We start from the raw sequence: 18,133 nt of genomic DNA on the forward strand, positions 1-18,133 counted from the left end.
CTGTTACTTAGCAACGGGTTTCCCTAGTAACCGCGGCGACAACGGCGCGGCGGCCTGAGGGGGCGGGCGGGCGCCGTTTGCCGCAGTCGGCCGAGGCGAGTGAGCGGCGGCGGGAGCTGTGAAGAGGGAGGAAACTCGAGGCCCCCTGAGCGAGCCCCGAGCCCCCTGAGCGAGGCCGGCGCTGCCCTCGGGTGCGGGCCCCTCGGCTGGAGGATGGCAACGCAGCGTGCCCAGGAGAGCATCTATAACCTCCTGCCCCCCCTGGAGGAGAAGTCTGGCAAACCGCCCAGGTATGTCGGTGTGACAGTGCTACTTGCAGACACGGTGACTGGTTCTGGCAAGGCAATATATCCTATGGGTAACAGGTATCAAAGAAAAAAAAGTCTAGTTGTTGCGCCTCCAAATGAGTCACTAGCCAACACCGGCTCCATGAGCTGATGATTCAGTTTGGTATCTTCAATGCCATCATCTTCATTGACAAAGAATTTACAAAGCATTCTTTCCCCACAGAAGAATTACATGGCATCTTTACAGTTTGCACCTACAACAAATTTTCAGTGAGCAGATGAAAACTTGGGGTATTCTTAAAATTTTTCTCAGTGCCGCACTTCCATTCTTTTCATGTGTCAGGTGCGTCTTCTGACATCATTTCTTTTGCTTCTCTTTCTCACCCCCTACCTACAAAACAAAAATAGCCTTTTGCCCCCTGGCATGAATTCCTTTTGAGAGTTTTTGTAAAATTCCTATTTGATAACTATGCAAACATATGTGTTTTTTTCAAATCCTTATTACTTTATATGAAAGAAAGCTGTTAGTTGGCATTTTCAGTGAAAGGTTAATGTCGATCATAACTCAATAGCTTTAAATGAGTAGAAGTACCAGTGACACTCATCAGAATGGTTACTCCTTTTCAGACAAAAGGCTTCAGACTTGTGAGATTCCTAGTTCTGAACCTTTTCCATGTAAAAACAGATCATAGTTGTGGGGTTTTTTTCCAGTGTGAACGAAATATTTCTGAAAGGCACAGGAAAGTGAAATGACTGTATAGCAAAACACACAGCACACTAAATCCATTCCTGTCCTAACACCTTTCAAGAATTTAGATACTCCACGACCATCAAGTTCAGTTTAGGCAAGGGATTCCTTAGGTTGGATACAATCTGACTACATCCCCTTCTGATCTCATTGACTTGTGTTGTCACCCCACTTCCTTCTTTGGTTCACAATGTGCCAGATACTCTGCTGGTAACAACAGTGTTGAACCTCGCTAACAGCATGCTCTGACCAGTTTTAACTGGTGCATACAGTATCTAGGGTCCGGCCCCCCAAATGAAATAATATATATTTCACTCTTAACTGACCAGGTTCTACTCGTGAAACCATGGCAAGCATCATTTTCCCTAACTTTGATGTCCCAAGATGACACCTAAGGAACAGTAACTGTCTTCTTACAAATGTGTTGTCTTTTTCCCCTTGCCAAATGATGAGTGAATTAAGATTTTAAGTCCCCTATACCTGTGTTTTCTCCCTTACAACCTTCTTTAACTCTATGATACTGGTGTATGACAGCATTTAGCCACCTTTGTGGCCTGAAGAGTCACTTGAAAAGATACGACTGCCACATCTCTTTGTCCAAAGGAATGCCCACAGCTGTCTTCAAAAGATGTCTTCACGTTATGACAACATGTAATAAACTCAATACCTTCTCATTCCGAGTCTTTGTGAACTGTACTAGGTCAAACTCCTTATAAAGTATAATAATTTTTACCTTTCTCTACTGCGTAGCTACAATGCCACTCCCAGCAAATGGTGAGGAATACAATTATTTATGAATGTGGTGGGTTTGTTCCTATGTCTATAGTTGTTTGCCATGAATTTAACAGAAAAAATAAGTAATACCTCATTCCTTATAATAAGAGGTATTTCTGGAATTGTATATAATCTTAGGTACATAATTCTCTTTCAGATTTTGGAGATCAACTCTCCAGAAGACAAAATAACTCCACGTTTTTAATGAAGTCCTCTTACATGTTCTGATGTTATGATCAAGTACAAATACACGCATTAGACATTTGCAGCTCACATAAAAAAGCTTTTATCAGTGTTGCTGCTATGAATCCCTTTCACTGGCCCAGCATTACATTACTTTCATACTATTTCAGTATTTCCATAAAATAGGTTGTGTTATATGTAATGGTTTTTGTTCTTTATTTCCTTAGCTAAAAACATGGAATAGTGTTTTCATAACACATTTTTTTTTCTGTGAAGGAATAGTGTAACTGTTCATCAGCTTTTGTCTATCATAAATTAATATAACATGTCTCTTAAAGATAGACAGATTTTAAAAGGTACAATGAAGGAGCCTTAGTTTCAGGAGTGGGGAGTTCTGGTCCCTCAGGAAAACAACTGTGACAGCTGAGGTCTTCAGATAGGGGCGAGGTGCCGGTAATCAGCTAATGATCAGCATTTGGCTTCTTTTGGAGAAAATGTTTTCATTCTTATGATTAAAGCAGAACTTACAGTGCCATAAGCAATGTTACACCAAAACAGCAGTGTGTGCATACCATGTGCATACAGGTTTTCACGTCTGAGCCCTTACTGATTTTCATATTAGCCGTTTCAGTTTGTGCCAAAACAACCGATTACAGTAGTTCAGATCTGTGTAATACAAGAAATACATGGTTTGCTGTGCTATTTTGGAGCAGCCACCCATCTCATGTCTTATAATGGTCTGTAACAGATGGTTCAACAGGAACATTTGAGACAATACGGTGGACAGTCATAAGATAAACTGATGATCAAGGACATTATGTCCAACTCTCAACTACATTTGACATGTTTTCTGAAGCATGAGGTTTTACATACCTCTAAAACATGTTTCATCTCACAGAATGAAGCCATGAATGTTTTCATTATCAATACAGACCTCACATTTTTTGAAGCCAACTGAGCTTTTCCTTAGATGTGTTTGATTGCTGGGTAAGGCCCTACAATGTTCTGCAGCTGCAGCTCCTGAAATGGCCAACATAAATTGGCATTTGCATCTTTCTCATACTACAAACTTTAAAATATAGAAGAAAATCTATCAAAGTAGGTTCATGATTACTGTTTTCCTGTAGATGCATAACAGCTGCATATTTTGGATGCATTTTTGAACAAAACAGCAACATCAGAAAAAACTTTTCAAAATGGTGTTAGTTAAGAAATAAAGGCCAAGGTGTGTGATGCACAAACTCATAAAAATTACGAATTCATGCAAGCAATACTCAAAGCAGCTTATTTCCAAAATTTAGGGGTTTTTTCTGTTTCAAAATGTCTGTGTTCAGCATTTATATGAACAGTGCACACAGGAACCATTTCACAAAGAATGATAATGCAGACCTTGGAGACACAAGAGAAGAAGGAAGAAGCAGTTAACTTCAGAATCACAAAAAACATTTGTCAGTGCAGTGCTGGGCTTACATTAGCATGGAGGTTATATTAATGATGGCCTTTTTTGGGGAGAGAGTACAAAACAAATTAGCTTAGGGTTTTGGCATGAACTACTGCAAAAATGTATATTTGGAGAAGTATTTTTAATAATTTTCTGACCTTTAACTTCTTGATGGCTATTTTTTTATGTCTAAGGTATATATCCAAATTTAGACCATCCGTGAAACTTGAAGCAGAGAAAAATAAAGCTCAGTGGAAAACTATGGGACCAGCAAAAGTTGCACTGCCATCTCCAAAAAATTTTCTGCAGAAACATTCAAAAGAACCCAAGCTACCAGAAAGTAAGTGTAGACGTTAAATATATGAAATGTAATGCATTTTTAAATTTTAAAATTTGTAATATTAATGTTGAAAGTAACAGTTAGTTATGGAGGATTGAATTTTTAAAAAAGTTTAGATCAGTTTTGTATGCTGGGTCAGTTTCCATTGTTCCTTTTATAGTATCTGTGATATCAGAATTCCTTCTCTATTTTACAAAAATGTTTCCTGTTTGTGCAAAATACTGAAACAAGCAACAAGGAGATTATATATTATATATGTAGAAATTACCATAAGTATTTACTGTCATGTGGTACAAAAGTAGCTGAAATATAAAGAAAAAAAAACATCTCTTTTGGGTACAACTATTCAGATGTTGAAGATGTGTTGATGGTACATTCTATCCTGTTGACATTTCAATTTGTAATTACATAGTTAGGTATGTACATCATTCTTTTCTGCAACTGATCATTAACATTAAATAATATGAATGTGGGTATTAAAAGTGGACTAATTGCTTTAATGCTTGAAGAGATATGGGAAAAGTAAGTGTGCCTTTCATGATGTTGTAAGCAACATACAGCTTTTACTCTCTTCAGCACTTACTGTCGGCTCTTCATCCCGTACCATTAAATTGGCTGGTGGTATTCAAAACATAGACATTTTTGGAGACCTGAATGTCACAGAAATAAAATTGGAGTGTTCTGTTGCAAAATGCATCCTATCTTTGGGTGCAAACCACAGTTCTGTGTTTAAGAAGTTGACAGTTCGAATGTTTAGCTTCATGGCCAGTTCTGCAAGCGTAGAGTGAACTTCTTAGCGCTGCTGGAGTTCTAAGTACATTGCTGCCAGAATTTATAATTGAGTTATAACATTTCAACTTGAAATTGGTTTTAGTTTGGAGAAATAGAAGAGCTTAACATACAGTATATTAAAAAAAAAAAAAAAAAGGCTGTCTAAGAGAATGTAGAAGTCCAGCACCCAAATTTGCATGGCACATGCAAATGGCTTTAGCACAGGAGGCTTTAGAGTCTTGACGTCTCAGGCAACATGCCTTATTAGAACCTTACGGTAAACTTTGGTTCCAGAGGTCCTGTAGGCATCCTGGGTTGTTTTTGAACAAAGCCTTCACTTTTTGAGGAGATCTGAAGTGTTCGGTATACTGGAATGTAATACTTCATGACATCTGAGCATGAATGCTTCCAGGCTCAAGACCTTGTTAATTTACCACACTAGCATTTTAAATGGGCATAGGAAAGAAGGTTGATTCACCAATAGTTTGGAGCAGTCTGTAAGACCCCTTTTAAGTACTTGTATTATAAAATTAATGTTATCTACTTTAAAGTTGCTATATATTGAGGTAAGCACTCTGACTCATTTTTCTCAGACAAGCAGCTCACTATTTCTATTTTAACATGTTGATTCAGGGCTTCATAATAGCAATATGTGCCTTGGTGTTTGCATTTGGAATCAGTGTACCAGAGCCTCAATATTACTATGACACATCATAGTTTTGATCCAGACCAGTAATTTCATTGCCATGATTACATCCTAACAGATCTTGAGAAGGAACTGTATCATTAACTCAAAGTTCTTGTATCTTTGTTGGATGGAATTTCATACCTACCTCAGAGAAGTTACAGGCTTAATCATTTCTTTTAAAGCACGGCGCTTTCATCCTTTGGAATTTAACCAGTTATAAGCTGTCTAAATGGGATTATGGCATTGTGATTGTGGTATCTGTGCTGCCTTATTAGTTAAAACACAGATTGTAAGGACAGAACAAAAAGACTGAATTTTGTTTCCCCTGAAGTCTGGGATAGTGTTATTCTTTTGGAGTCTGGTTATTCACCACTTCTTTACAAAAGGTGTGTTTCCTAACTGAAGCTTGTATTATTACTGGACTCTGGCATTCATTTTAACCAAGCTCAGTTGCTGGCTCCAGAAGAAATGGGGGCTCCCAAAACAGCAAGTGAATGTGTACCAGTGTACTGCAGATAAGGGTGAGCTAGTGCTCACTGAGAAGCTTCAGATAAATTGTTTCCAAACACATTCAAAGAGAAACAGAGATTTAGTCTGTGTGTCCAATGGTACTGTTATGGCAAACAATCAGGTTGTGAAAACACCACCCAGGAAAGTATTGGTTCATGGGGTCAGCATCAGGAAACTAGCTGTTACAGGAATGAGCTCTGTCACTTGTAATGTTGCACTTATTTTCTGCCAAAGAACATGAACTCAGACAACCTGAATCAAGTTATCTCTGATAATGACTATGAGTCAGAGTTATATCTAGTGAGAAATATGGTGGGAAATGAATTGTCATTCGTCACTCACCTGAAGTGAGACTACTCAGGAGACTACTGACTTTCTGTTGGTGCCTTGGAGAAAGGATTACACTAAAGGAAGAGTTTATATCTTCTCTGGAGAAAGGATTGTGAGAAGTTGTTTATGACTGTTAAGGAGCAGCAAGAACAGGGCTTTTCCCTAAGGGGAGGTGGCCCAGAAATTGAGGGCAACCACAATGCAGGCTGGGCAATGATCTCACCAACAGAGTGCAGTCCCTCCACACCAAAGGCAGGCAAGCAGAGTGGGGTGGTGACAAAAATGAGTCCTGTCAATGGCCTGGTGACCATCAGGTAAGATGGGGTAACAGGCCGGGTCCATCCACTGATCCCACATAGCTGTTCAGGAACAGGACTAGGGGCAGGCATGGCAGAGACAGCTTGGCCAGACACTGACAGCACATGGCTGGCCTGAAATGTGGTCCTGAGCCCAAGGGTGTAGGGTGGATGCCCCAGATAAAACTGGGCAGGGCCATTATTAATGCCTAAGGGCCCTGGCCATGAGCATCTCTAGTAAGAGTAGTTTTAATCACATTTGAAAAAAGTCCTGTACTCTTGCAGTTAAGAAGAAATGAGTGGCATGTTATAAGGAAAACCCATCTAGTATTTCCTAGGTTATGAAACTTCTGTTTTGCCAAACAAGCACACTCATTTTCATCACAGTATATTCCCAGTCATTTCTTTCATTGTCAATACAGTTGGTTTCTGCTTTTATGTAATTTTGTACGTATTTTTTCCCTTTTGAAAAATGTAATAACATTAAATTGCAAAACTCTTCATGGTTATTGCTAAGAATATTTACATGCTCAATTCACAGGAAAAAAAGAAGAGGATAGTAAGAAATTGCCTGCATTATCAGTGCCACGGAGGACAGATCACCCCGTTATGGGAATTCACAGTAAAAAGAATTTTATAAATGCAAACGCAGTTGCTGCTATCACGGGGTTGCCTAAAAAGCCTCAACCTATTTATGTTGATAAAAGACAGGGAGATAAATACCTGCTTGAAACTTCGGGACTTGTTCCAAAATATATTAAAAAAAAGGTAAGTTTTATTAAATTATAGTGGAAATGCTAGTAGCAGTGCCTATTTTAGGTTCTCTATTGCATTCTCCTATGAAATGTTTATGATTCTTTTTGAGATGTTTACATACCAGTGCTGTTTGTGGTAGACCTCTGAAATTCATCAAGGAGAAATCACTGGCACTACAGTTGTGCCTTGCCTTTGCTCTGTATTCGCTTGCTTATGCTGTCAGCAAAAAATTGGCAGAATGATGCTGCTAAAGCAATAGCATATGTGTTGCATTGGGAACCCAGGGAATATCTAATGAGGAGACAAATGGAGTTCTGTGATGAATGAATGCTGGCTCTTTAGAAAGATAGGCAGGGAAGAAGAGGAGGTGTCGCCCTTTGGGTGAAGGAGCTGTTCAAATATATGGAGCTCCGCTATGGAATTGGTGACAGCCTGCTTGAGCTTGTGGGTCAGGATCAGAGGAAAGGCCAGTAAGTGTCAAAAGTATGGTTTTTATGGGCCATCTCTTGAAGCAACTTGAGGAAATCTTCAGATCATGGTGCAGCTTCTTATGGAAGACTTCACCTTCCTTGGTATCTGCTGAAAGGACAAGACAGTGGGATGAAAGCAGTCCAGAAAGGTTCCTGGAGCATGTCACCAACAGCTTCTTAACAAAGATGGTGGATGGGGCAACCAGTGGTCATGCTCTTCTGGTTCTGCTACTTACAAAGGAGAAAGAACTGGTGAGAGGTGTGATAATCCATAGTAGACTTGGTTGCACAGGCCATGAAGTAGTTCAAGATCCTCTCCTCCTCAGGGAGGCAGGTGGTAGTGTACAGACCCTGTACTTCAGAAGAGCAAACATCAGGTTATTCAGGGAACTAGTAGGTAGGAACCCAAGGGAGATATCTCTGAAAAGCAAAGGAGCTTGAGCGTGCCTTTAAGGACAACATCCTGAACCACAAGAACAGTCTATTCCACTACTCAGGAAAACAAGACGTATCAGGAGTCTGGCTTACTAAACCAGGTAACTCACAAAAGAGCATTATGTGGAGAGAGACACAATATATGGCACAACTTGTGAGGGAGAAGATGCAAAAAAAAGGAACCTGCAGCCCTTGCACAATACCTTTGCATGGCTACACGTATATGTAAAAAACAATGCTAGTCATAGTGCTACCCAACGCTACAAGATTTGTGAATCATTTGCACTTGATAGAAAGAAGGTAAGCTCCAGCACCTTTTGGCAGAGCTAGATAGGCTTCATTTTACAAAGGATAAGGCAAAATAGATGTGTTCCCGTAAGTACATCTGAGATATGCAGAAATTATTTTTCCTCCCAGAAACACAATTCTGCCACGTCCAGTATGGGACAGTTTATGATTCCTAAGTAGTAAATTTTCATGTATGTATTAACACTACATACTGTCTTCTGTGGCATGCAATGTTCAGCAAAAATCAGGATACAGGAAAACTTTTCAGAGAAAGTATCTAAGGAATATGTTTCAGAACGTAGAATCTTGACACCATATAAAAAACATACAATAGCTTGCTGTCATTAACAGGTTTCAAACTCCTCACTGAACCATCAGTTCTTATAAATAAGAAACAACTTCTTCACCCTTATAGAATTATGGTGTTACACCGAAATGTGTGATACAGAGAAATGAAGAAATGAAGAGAGCTCAGAAAGAATATGAGGCCAGTATCTTGGAGCATCTCAAGAAAAAAGCCATGAAACAGCTATCTGATGAAGAAAAGACAAGTATTCTGCAGGTATGTATTTTGATCTAGTGTGATTAGTAACATACAAAAGATTAAATAAGGCAGTGTAAGTCCATATAAATAATAAAAGTAGATACTTTAGGCGAGGCAGGTGAGGTAGCTACTTTTTCACTAGATGGAGCTGTAGAACAATTGTAAACCGAACTGAAGGGAGCTGATCTAGCTACTGCTTTAGTCCAGGTTTGCAAGTATTTCGATTCTGTTAAGATTCCTATCCCGCTTAATGACTTCGAATTTCAGTGAAACTTCAGATCAATGCAGAAAATTACCTATATGGGTTTAGTGACAGTTCTGACACTTTTCTTGTGAATCATGGAAAAATACAAATGGCTGGTTTTTTTCTCCCGATGCATAACATCGACGCTTATTGGCAGTTTCTGTCTTCACACTGTGGCTTTACTGACTAAAGCATAAGCTCATGCTTTAAAGTGTGGCAAAACCAGAAAACAGAATTAAATCTCAATATATTCACAGAATGATGACTGGAAAAATTGTATTTTGTTAAGCTGTTTTGGATATTGTCTTTCATACAGTTTTCATACATTTTTTATTGCACAAGATTTTCTAAAAAGAAATAATACCATAAAGAAGTAGAGCAAAAAAGAAATATTTTAAAAGTATATCATATCCTTGCACTGGAATTTCTCATGACCACATTTTAGCCAAATTTCCTATGAAAGTGAGGCTTACATTACTGTGATAACTGTTTATCAGGCTGTCCCTTAATAACTTGATCTTAGCAGCCACATGAAACAAATTAGCAGATGGATGGACATCTCCAAGATGCTCAATTCCCACAAAAAAAAAAAAAAAAAGCCAGCAGAATATCTAGAGAGAAAACATGGTGTCTAACCTACTTGCAGTGATTAACTGGTTAATTGGCAAGATCCAAATAGCTAGCACAAGGTTGTCTCTTGCTTATGCAGCAAGCAGTAGAAGCTAGGAAGGAGTATGGGAGAGAGATGAGGGTATTGCATTGACAGAAATATAAAGAATGTAACAGAAAGGGTGAAGATTAAGATGATTTTTATGGTGGGAAAGGCATGGGACAAGCTGATGGTTCAGCAAGTTAACTATGCAGCAAAAATACATGTGCAAAAAGGCATGTGAGTTCAGCTGCTCACAGTTCTGCATTTAGTTTGATTAAAATTACATTGTATATTTTTAAAATAGAGTGCACTGAAATATTTTTTAATTTGCAAGTTTTAGATTGTTTTTATTAAGTCAGTATTTTCTTTGAATTTTTTTTTTTTTAAACAAAAAAAACGTTGCTCTTTCATGGGCCAGATTACTTATACAGTTATATTGTCAGGAGGAATTAGTGTCCCCAGGGTATGTGGCTTCTACCCAGTGCTCAGCTGTAGACATATGGGAATTCTTGTCTTTTAAAATAATTGACATTGCTAGTGAACACATGTGCACAATCTGCTTTGAAAGAATATGTGGCAATAGATGTCTGAGAACAAAATCAAGCCTCATGAACTTACAAAAATAAAGGGAAATAATTTGTGCCAACATTTTTTGAACTCTCCGTTATGCTTACTTTGGTTGGGATTTTATGAGAATAAAAGAGAATGTTGATAAATGCAGTACATATTTCTCACTGATCCAGTATGTATTCTTTATACAGAGTTAGATAGTCAGTTTGTGATCTAGCCTATAGCAATATTGGTCAGCATATTGCTGTTAGAGGAGCTGTGAGGGAGATTTTTATGGAGAGAGTCATGATCTGCTTTTGATTTCTCCACTCTGTAGGGATAGAGTAAATTGTGATCAATGCCTGTTGTAATGTGTTTTAAAATTCACTGTTTTCAGTGATTTCCAAACTAGTTTTTACTAATGTACACAAAGAATTATTTAAAAGAAGCAGTGAATGACTCTTCTAGGAAAGCTTTGGAAATACGGTATTTATTTTCATGACTATATATTTGTAAACTATACCTGATGCCTGGTAGACTAGGAGCTTTATTTAAGTACTTTGTAGCCTTGGATTGCGAAGACAAGTAGCATTACAAGACAATAAATAAATAGCCATGTTGCTCCAAGTTTCACATGTTGAGGTAGGGTTTTTCAATTTATGTAGATGTTTTTATATGAAGATTGTTGGAGTAGCCTTCATGGACAACTCTTAGGTGCTTAATATGAATAAACAAAAAGAATGAATTGCTATGCAATAAATACGCTGCTTTGAGTCAGTAAAATATTAGTTCACATTAAAAAGTATTTTTTTCTTAATCAGTATTGGCAGTGAGAGGTCTTTTTTTTTCCTGTTAAATCAATTCATACAGCGGACAAAGTCAGACAAGTTTTTGAGCACAGGAGTCCTTGAGTTCTGAAACAGAAGCAACAATCTTCAAAGCTAAATATGTATTAAGAATAATTTCTCTAAATTTAACTTCAGTATGTTAATCAATTAGCCAATTCGATAGAAAAGGTGCTCAGCAATACTGGAGAAGGGCATGAAGTTGGAGATCGCAATGTGCCACAAAATCAGTGTGTCAGCTGAATTTGGTTTTAGTTATGGAGGAGAGTTGAAAACTAGTTGTCAAGGGAGTAACTTCAGGTTTTGGTTTTTGAAGATACTTTGTAATCTCCTGTAAGGAAACAGAACTGAAAGCCAAAAACATTTTGGAGAAGTGTTATCTCACTGATAGCTATATTGTATTCTTTACTGATTGCTGTATGTGTTCCTTGTAGCAGGTGTGATTATTAAGTTCACTTACACAGTTTTCATGAGGACATTTGATGCACTGAATAAACTCTACTAAATCCTCATATATGCATGTACAGGATGTGTAGATTTTGATTATCCTCGTGAAGAAAGTAAGAGCAATTGTTGCAGTAATTCTGAGGATGTAAAGCCAAGTTTTAAATTTAATTTTTCTACCACAGACTGATTCCATTCAGCATATATTGGTGGACAAAAGTTTGTCTCTGTGATGTTGGTACTCATAACAGGTTTATAAGTACATTTTAGATGATTGCTTGGGATTTTTTTAGGCAGGGTTTTAGTCCTGGGCTTTTATATATGGAAGATACAGTTCATTTTATCTAGTAAGGTAATTCTTTGCATAGCAGCATTCAAGAGAGGTAGCAGTTACTGAAATTATTGTTGATAGGGTCAGTGACAGCTAGTTTTTTTAGTCCAAATGATAAATAAGTTGCCTGTAAATGTTATTGTAAACGTAGATTAGGAAGGGAATATAATTACTGAGGATTTTTTCAAAGTAGTTCACAGAGATGAAAATATTGGGGGATCACTTTGGTGTCTATGGTCTGAGCAAAGTCTCAGTTACAGAAAATGAAGCTGGTGGTGACATAAAGTGAAACAGCTGCTGAATTTTGGCTGGAGTTCCAACTATTGGTACTCTTGTGATTACTTAAGGTAGGCAACACCACTGTGCGTGATGTAGTGATATCTGTGGTAGCTAGGCTGCCATGTTGCTGTTTATGGGGAATGGTTTCTGTAGTGCAGTTTCTAAGACTATTCCTGTTACATTTTGGAGAAAAGAAGGCATTTAAGTGGTATGAGTTTTGAGGCAGCTTTAATGAATCCTAGTAGTCCCTCAGTGAGCATACTGGCATTAGATACAATGGAGCAATCAAAGTTGCCTACCTATAGAGCACTGAAAGCATAGAAAATCTCTTACACTAAGGAACAGTCACTCTTCATTTACCTTGTGGAGTTTTTCTTGAAGATACTGAGGACTGGAAATTAAGTGTACAGGCTTCCCTGAGTTCCCGGTAGGCTGCAGAGTTTACTGTTAGTCACACTGACGTACTTTTTTTCAGTTTAGCATTTTTGTAGCTTGTCCTTCATAAGCTAGTTTAATTATTGTTTTGTTGCCTCTTAAAGATACTCATTTTTTCTCTCCAAGGCAGAGTTTTTTCAAGACTATTCTTTATATTGCATCATAATGAGTCAAAATTATTTGTTGCAACTGGTTTGACTTTTAAGTAATTATTTGGTCCAATTAAGGTGATTAAACATTATCCATATAATTGTCTATTATTGTAACATTGCAGTGACACCAAACGCAGTATTAACAAAAACCCCTAAGTAGTTCATGTGCTTATTATTCTTAATGAATTAAGTTTTCCTCATATATTTTCTTTTCATGCAATGGTACTAGGGGCTGAAAAAGAACTGGGAGGAAGCGTATCGTGAATTTCAGAGTCTTCCAATAAAAGTAGACACCATACGCCAGAAGTTATATAAAGAAAAGCTGGAATCACAGATGAAACAACTGGAGCATGACATAGAAGTAATTGAGAAGCACAAATTTATCTACGTTGCAAAGGAGTAAGGACTGTTTTTCAGCTATTGCCTCTTTCCTCCTTTTTTTTTCTCTACTGCTACATCTCCAAGAAGTGCCCCCCCCTAAATTCTCAGAAGAAATTGACAAGGCCAACTATTCAGAAGAACATATTTAAGTAATACAATCATATAGCTTCTTAGAAAAGTTGTTACATATAGCTGTCATTGTATAAGTCACATAATGTTTTGAAATAAATTTCTGAATTAAACTTTGAATATAAAAACATTAATTTATTATTCTTTGTAATTTTTATTAACTACTGAGACTTCTATAAACGTCATACAAAAAGCATAAAAAAACCTGCTTCATATGTTTGGATCATTTCTTTCCATGCAAAGCCAAAACAAAGTGAAACAATTGGGTACTGAAGACAGCGTGGTAAATAGAACTTCAGGGTGGGTTGGCTTCTGGACTAGTTATTAAAGAGCTGTTGTGCTTAAAAGCTTGAGTGATTGTATTTCTAAACAGCTTGGCTTGTGCATAACATTTTGTGTACTCATTTTTCATTACCAAAACCAGTTTTTACAGTGGAAGCCCATAGTAATACAGACTTCACGCAATACAAATACCACATGTAGCTTGCTGTGTGTGTTTATGTATAATTAATTATGTAATACTATAGTAAATCTACAACTGAAGTAGAAAAATGTGTTTTGATTGCCATTATGTGTATGATATTAGCATGAAAGCAATATATTAACATGCAAGTCAGGACCTAGGCAGAAATTATATTCAGTAGACTATATTGCAATCATTTGCATAAAAAGAAAAAATGTTTTTCTTTCTTACTGCTTAACCTTTGCTTTAGATCACAGCTTTTTCTGTATGGTATCAGTCATTACCACCAGCAGCTGTTGTGACATCACAGTATCTGACATCAGCAGAGGATGAAGTAAAACAGTTCAAATGAACCATTAAAAACCAAATTTTCACGTACATTAAACTTCTTTCATAAATTTGTCAGGGAATGTCTTTGAAGACTTCACAGTGGTTCTAGGCTATATTTCTTGTGCATCTTAAATTTGTCTGTGACCTGCACTAGGAAAGCGTGGGTGAGCAGGAATGTGTATTTTGTTCTTTGTAACTTACTGTTCAGCAGTCATGTTTATTTTTGAAAGATACAAGCCAGAAGAAAGCTGTGGTTTTGTAAAATATGTATTTCATTTACTGTTTACTTAAAAGAATTACTTATACTGTATATTTTAACAAAACCACACCAATTATAAGCACTTAATAACACATCACGTTATCTCCTAGTGAAGTACAAGATGCCTTTTTTAAGAAATGCAATATAATCAAACATGGCTGTTTCCTGTGGCTTAAAATAAAAAACTAGATTTGACTCCAGAACAGCATGCATTCCCACTGCCTCACTCTCAGCTTTTAGTTCCCCAAAGACCATTTGTCTGAGTTAGGTTGAGGATCTGTTCTTCCATTTATCATCAGTGCTAACTTTATGGAAATGTAAAGTAGGTGATGGCCTATCCCAAAATTTGGGGCAAGCAGCTAGGCCATGCTTGGACACATTAATCATTCACCAGCAATAATGACTGGTTTTTCAAAATTGTCAGACGGCTCTTAGTATATTATTGGGAAGTTAGGAAGTGAATGGGAAGGCATGAAAAAAGTATTCCTGCTTAGCAGGAGAGGGAGAGACTAAAGCCACCGTGCTTCTGTAGCTGAGTGGGCTCTCACTAGCATCTTTCACAGTACTGTGGGGTTTTTTTGCATAAACCTCACATAGCGCTTTGCAGGTAGCTCTGCTGCCACACGAGATGTTCCCCTCTCGATACACGTGAATAGCTTCTGTCACCCTGTGGAGATATTACAGTTCCTTCCATCTATTTTGATGTGTATTCCATGCAAACTACCAACAATTCTGATTATGGAAAATCATAATGATACTATTGAAAACACACAGAGAAGGGTAACATTCTTACCCTTTAACTCTCTCTGGGAACTTTGACAAAGTAGATTCACAGAATCCAAAGCATGTAACTGTATTTGTATGTTCATGAAACGCCAATAATTGAAGGCGTAATGTTCACGAATCAACTAATATGTACCATCAGTATAACTAAAGCAAAAAGGTGAGTAAACACAATTGTTCTGATAGAATTGTTCCTTCATAAAAGGTTTTAAATATTAACAGAAATAAGTCTGTCCATAGGCTTAAAAGTAGCATTACTAGTTGAAACATTCTGAGAATTCACTATTCAATTACTGGTAGTCAATGAAATGATGAGAAAGAAAATCATCAAAATGCTTTTAGTACTTCGTAATTATTAAACTGGAATTTATAAATGGTCTATATTAAATTGGATAACCACCAAAAAACACATGCTAAACAGGGTATGAATACTCTATTCATCAATAAGTTATGTTGCCACAAACTGGAAATATTTCCTGTTGGAAGTTGTGCATGACAAAACTGTGTATCTATTTTTTAAAAATAGCAACATGAAATTATGATAAATATCTCACTGGCTGTTCTTCAAAATGAAACTATTTATATCCAGGAAGGAAGGGATCAGATATGGCATCATCACAAACACAGGGAGTTCCTGATTGTATGGCTCCGACAGAGCTGCCTCGAGCAAGCATCAGATCTGACAGGAGCATATGGGCTCCATGTGGCTGGTTTCAAAGCGCGGTGGTTTCTTGGGTTCTGCATGCGTTCCTGGGGACTAAGTCTGAGAGAATTCCTCAAAATCTTCCTTGCAGAGGGGCAACCTCATTCCCTTCACAATATAGTAAGGGCAAAATTCTGTGGGTGAAATAATACGGGAGAAATTCCTCACTGTTTTCATTTTCTTTAGTCTCTGTATTATTGCAGGAGGGCATGTTCCGGCCCTTTGTATGTTTTTGTGAAAAACTGGCAGCACGAATGGCTGTTGTGATTGCTCTGCCACAAAACTAAAACCTAGTCCTTTCACTGGCAGACATTTCAGAGAACAACATATCTAACATTTTCAGTCCTAATGAAGGCAGACATCTTTCAGAAAGAAAATTTCACATACATGCAGATTAATGAGAGTCCTAGATAAATGCTAGTGTAGTCAATGCTTTCATCCTTGGCTTTATGATGCTTGTAATATTAATAATATAATTACAGGAGAGACAGGTGGCAAAACCTATTATTAAGGTTGCCTGACATTTCCCATAGTCAAGGAAGCTAGCTGCTGAGCCCTGCAGCCAATTGGGATCGTCCATCCCAGTAACTAGAAGCATATTGAGCCTGACCAAGCTGAGGAGGACAAGCCATTTCTCCTCCCATGAGTGGACATCTGAGGTAGTGATGTGTATTTGACTGCTGAATGCCTAGACTGTTTGGTTTGTGTTTTTTTTTCATTTTGTCTCGATCTTGCTCCAGTTCCTTTCTGTTATGTAATGTTATGTAAATAAAATGTGAGTAAATTCAAGGTTTCCATCCTCCAGACTAAGCAGTGGCATTATGGTAGGAATCCAAGGTGAGATGAGTTTCTTGTTTGTGTTTTTTTCTTTGCTGTTTAAAGGATGCTGAAGTAAATGTGACTTCCATTTCACCAAGTTATAAAAAACATATTTAATTTCTTTTTATAGACTGCACCTCCAACAAATGGTTGCAGACAAGCAGGCATAGGCATGTTGTAGACTACGTTCATGTCAGCTGGTCTTGTTGGTGCTGCTATGAGGATGAACTTTTGTTCAGTCACAGTACTAGCCTGTGCAGTTAATCTGTTGTTCCATGCCTGCCTCCACACTGACTCCACAGCATGGAGAAGTTCACACAAACACGCAAACACTGGAATAACTTTGTCTTCAAATCCTTCCTCAAATGTTCTTTGTAATGGCGCCCACCAAAACTTTAACAACTGCTGAGCTGCTGGTGAGCTGAGATTAGGGCTTATCTCACTGACCTGTGTGGTTTACTTGAACTCCCCTGCCACTGTAGCCAGTTGTTTCTTGTTTTAGGCTTAGATTGTAAATTATCTGTTGTGTGGATCATCTTTTTTCTCTATTTGCTTAGCATCTGACACAATAGAATTTTTGTCTGTAAGTACAGCTCCTATGTGCTTATAATAATAAAGATGTTCACCTGGGGATGATTTAAGACCATGCAATAAAGGGAATGGATTCAAGTTGTTTACTAAAAGGATCTGTTTTCCAAGAACCCTCATTTCATTTGTTTCAGCAACTGGAAAGTAGGAGTTGAAGGAAGAGAAATGAGATTTAAAGCACTTACTCCCTGGAGCAATATGATTTATTCATGTCTTTGTCATATAATGTTTTTGAAATGCAATGATAAAGTATTTAAACCTGGCTTTTTCACTGGTAGTCATTAATACTGCATTTCTCATTTTTGGGGTTCTTGATTTCTGCAATTTGAGCCCATATGTCTGAAATACAGGACTTTTGTGCCTAAAGTTAGAAGCTATGCTTTGAATCTAGACAGGGCTATATAATAGTTTGAAAGCTATTGTCTCAAACTGGTCACTCAAAATTAATGAAATTAATGTTTCATTTACTCTCACTAGGTGAGAGACCCCATATGGAAAATTCAGGTGACTCAGTATTCTAATTCCCAGAGCTGCTGTAAAGATAGACAAGTACCTCTAGAACTGTTCCCGCATTGCTTTGAGAGCTGTATTAAAGCTGAGGAAGCACTATAATAATGCTCTCTTCAAAGCAAAAAAATTCAGTAGCGTTCAACATATGGCCCCAAGCACTGCACAGTGAAGAAATGACCACGTTTTGCTGTTTGCTTAGGAGGAACGGTCTGTCTTTTACACAAACAATAACATTAGCAAATGGTCTAAATCCAGCATTCCAGCACCCTTAGGGAGCGGGTCATTCTGTGTAGCAACGAAGCTCAGGGGCTGGCTGGCCAGAGGCACGTAGTGTGTCTGCGCTACAGAACTTGCTGGACCAGATTCTGCTTTTCAA

At 37.8% G+C, this 18,133-nt stretch overlaps 1 protein-coding gene across 1 annotated transcript; it reads left to right on the top strand.

Moving 5' to 3' along the window:
• The first annotated feature begins 188 nt into the window (after window positions 1-188).
• On the top strand, window positions 189-17,592 carry ENKUR (enkurin, TRPC channel interacting protein). The gene is made up of 5 exons (XM_037383997.1): window positions 189-290; window positions 3,628-3,773; window positions 6,910-7,136; window positions 8,733-8,879; window positions 13,022-17,592. The coding sequence occupies exons 1-5, from the start codon at window positions 214-216 to the stop codon at window positions 13,193-13,195; spliced, it is 771 nt and encodes a 256-aa protein (XP_037239894.1). The 5' UTR covers window positions 189-213; the 3' UTR covers window positions 13,196-17,592.
• The last annotated feature ends 541 nt before the right edge of the window (window positions 17,593-18,133 follow it).

The sequence above is a fragment of the Falco rusticolus genome, chromosome 4 (assembly GCF_015220075.1).
Source record: "Falco rusticolus isolate bFalRus1 chromosome 4, bFalRus1.pri, whole genome shotgun sequence".
Classification (NCBI taxonomy): Eukaryota; Metazoa; Chordata; class Aves; order Falconiformes; family Falconidae; genus Falco; species Falco rusticolus.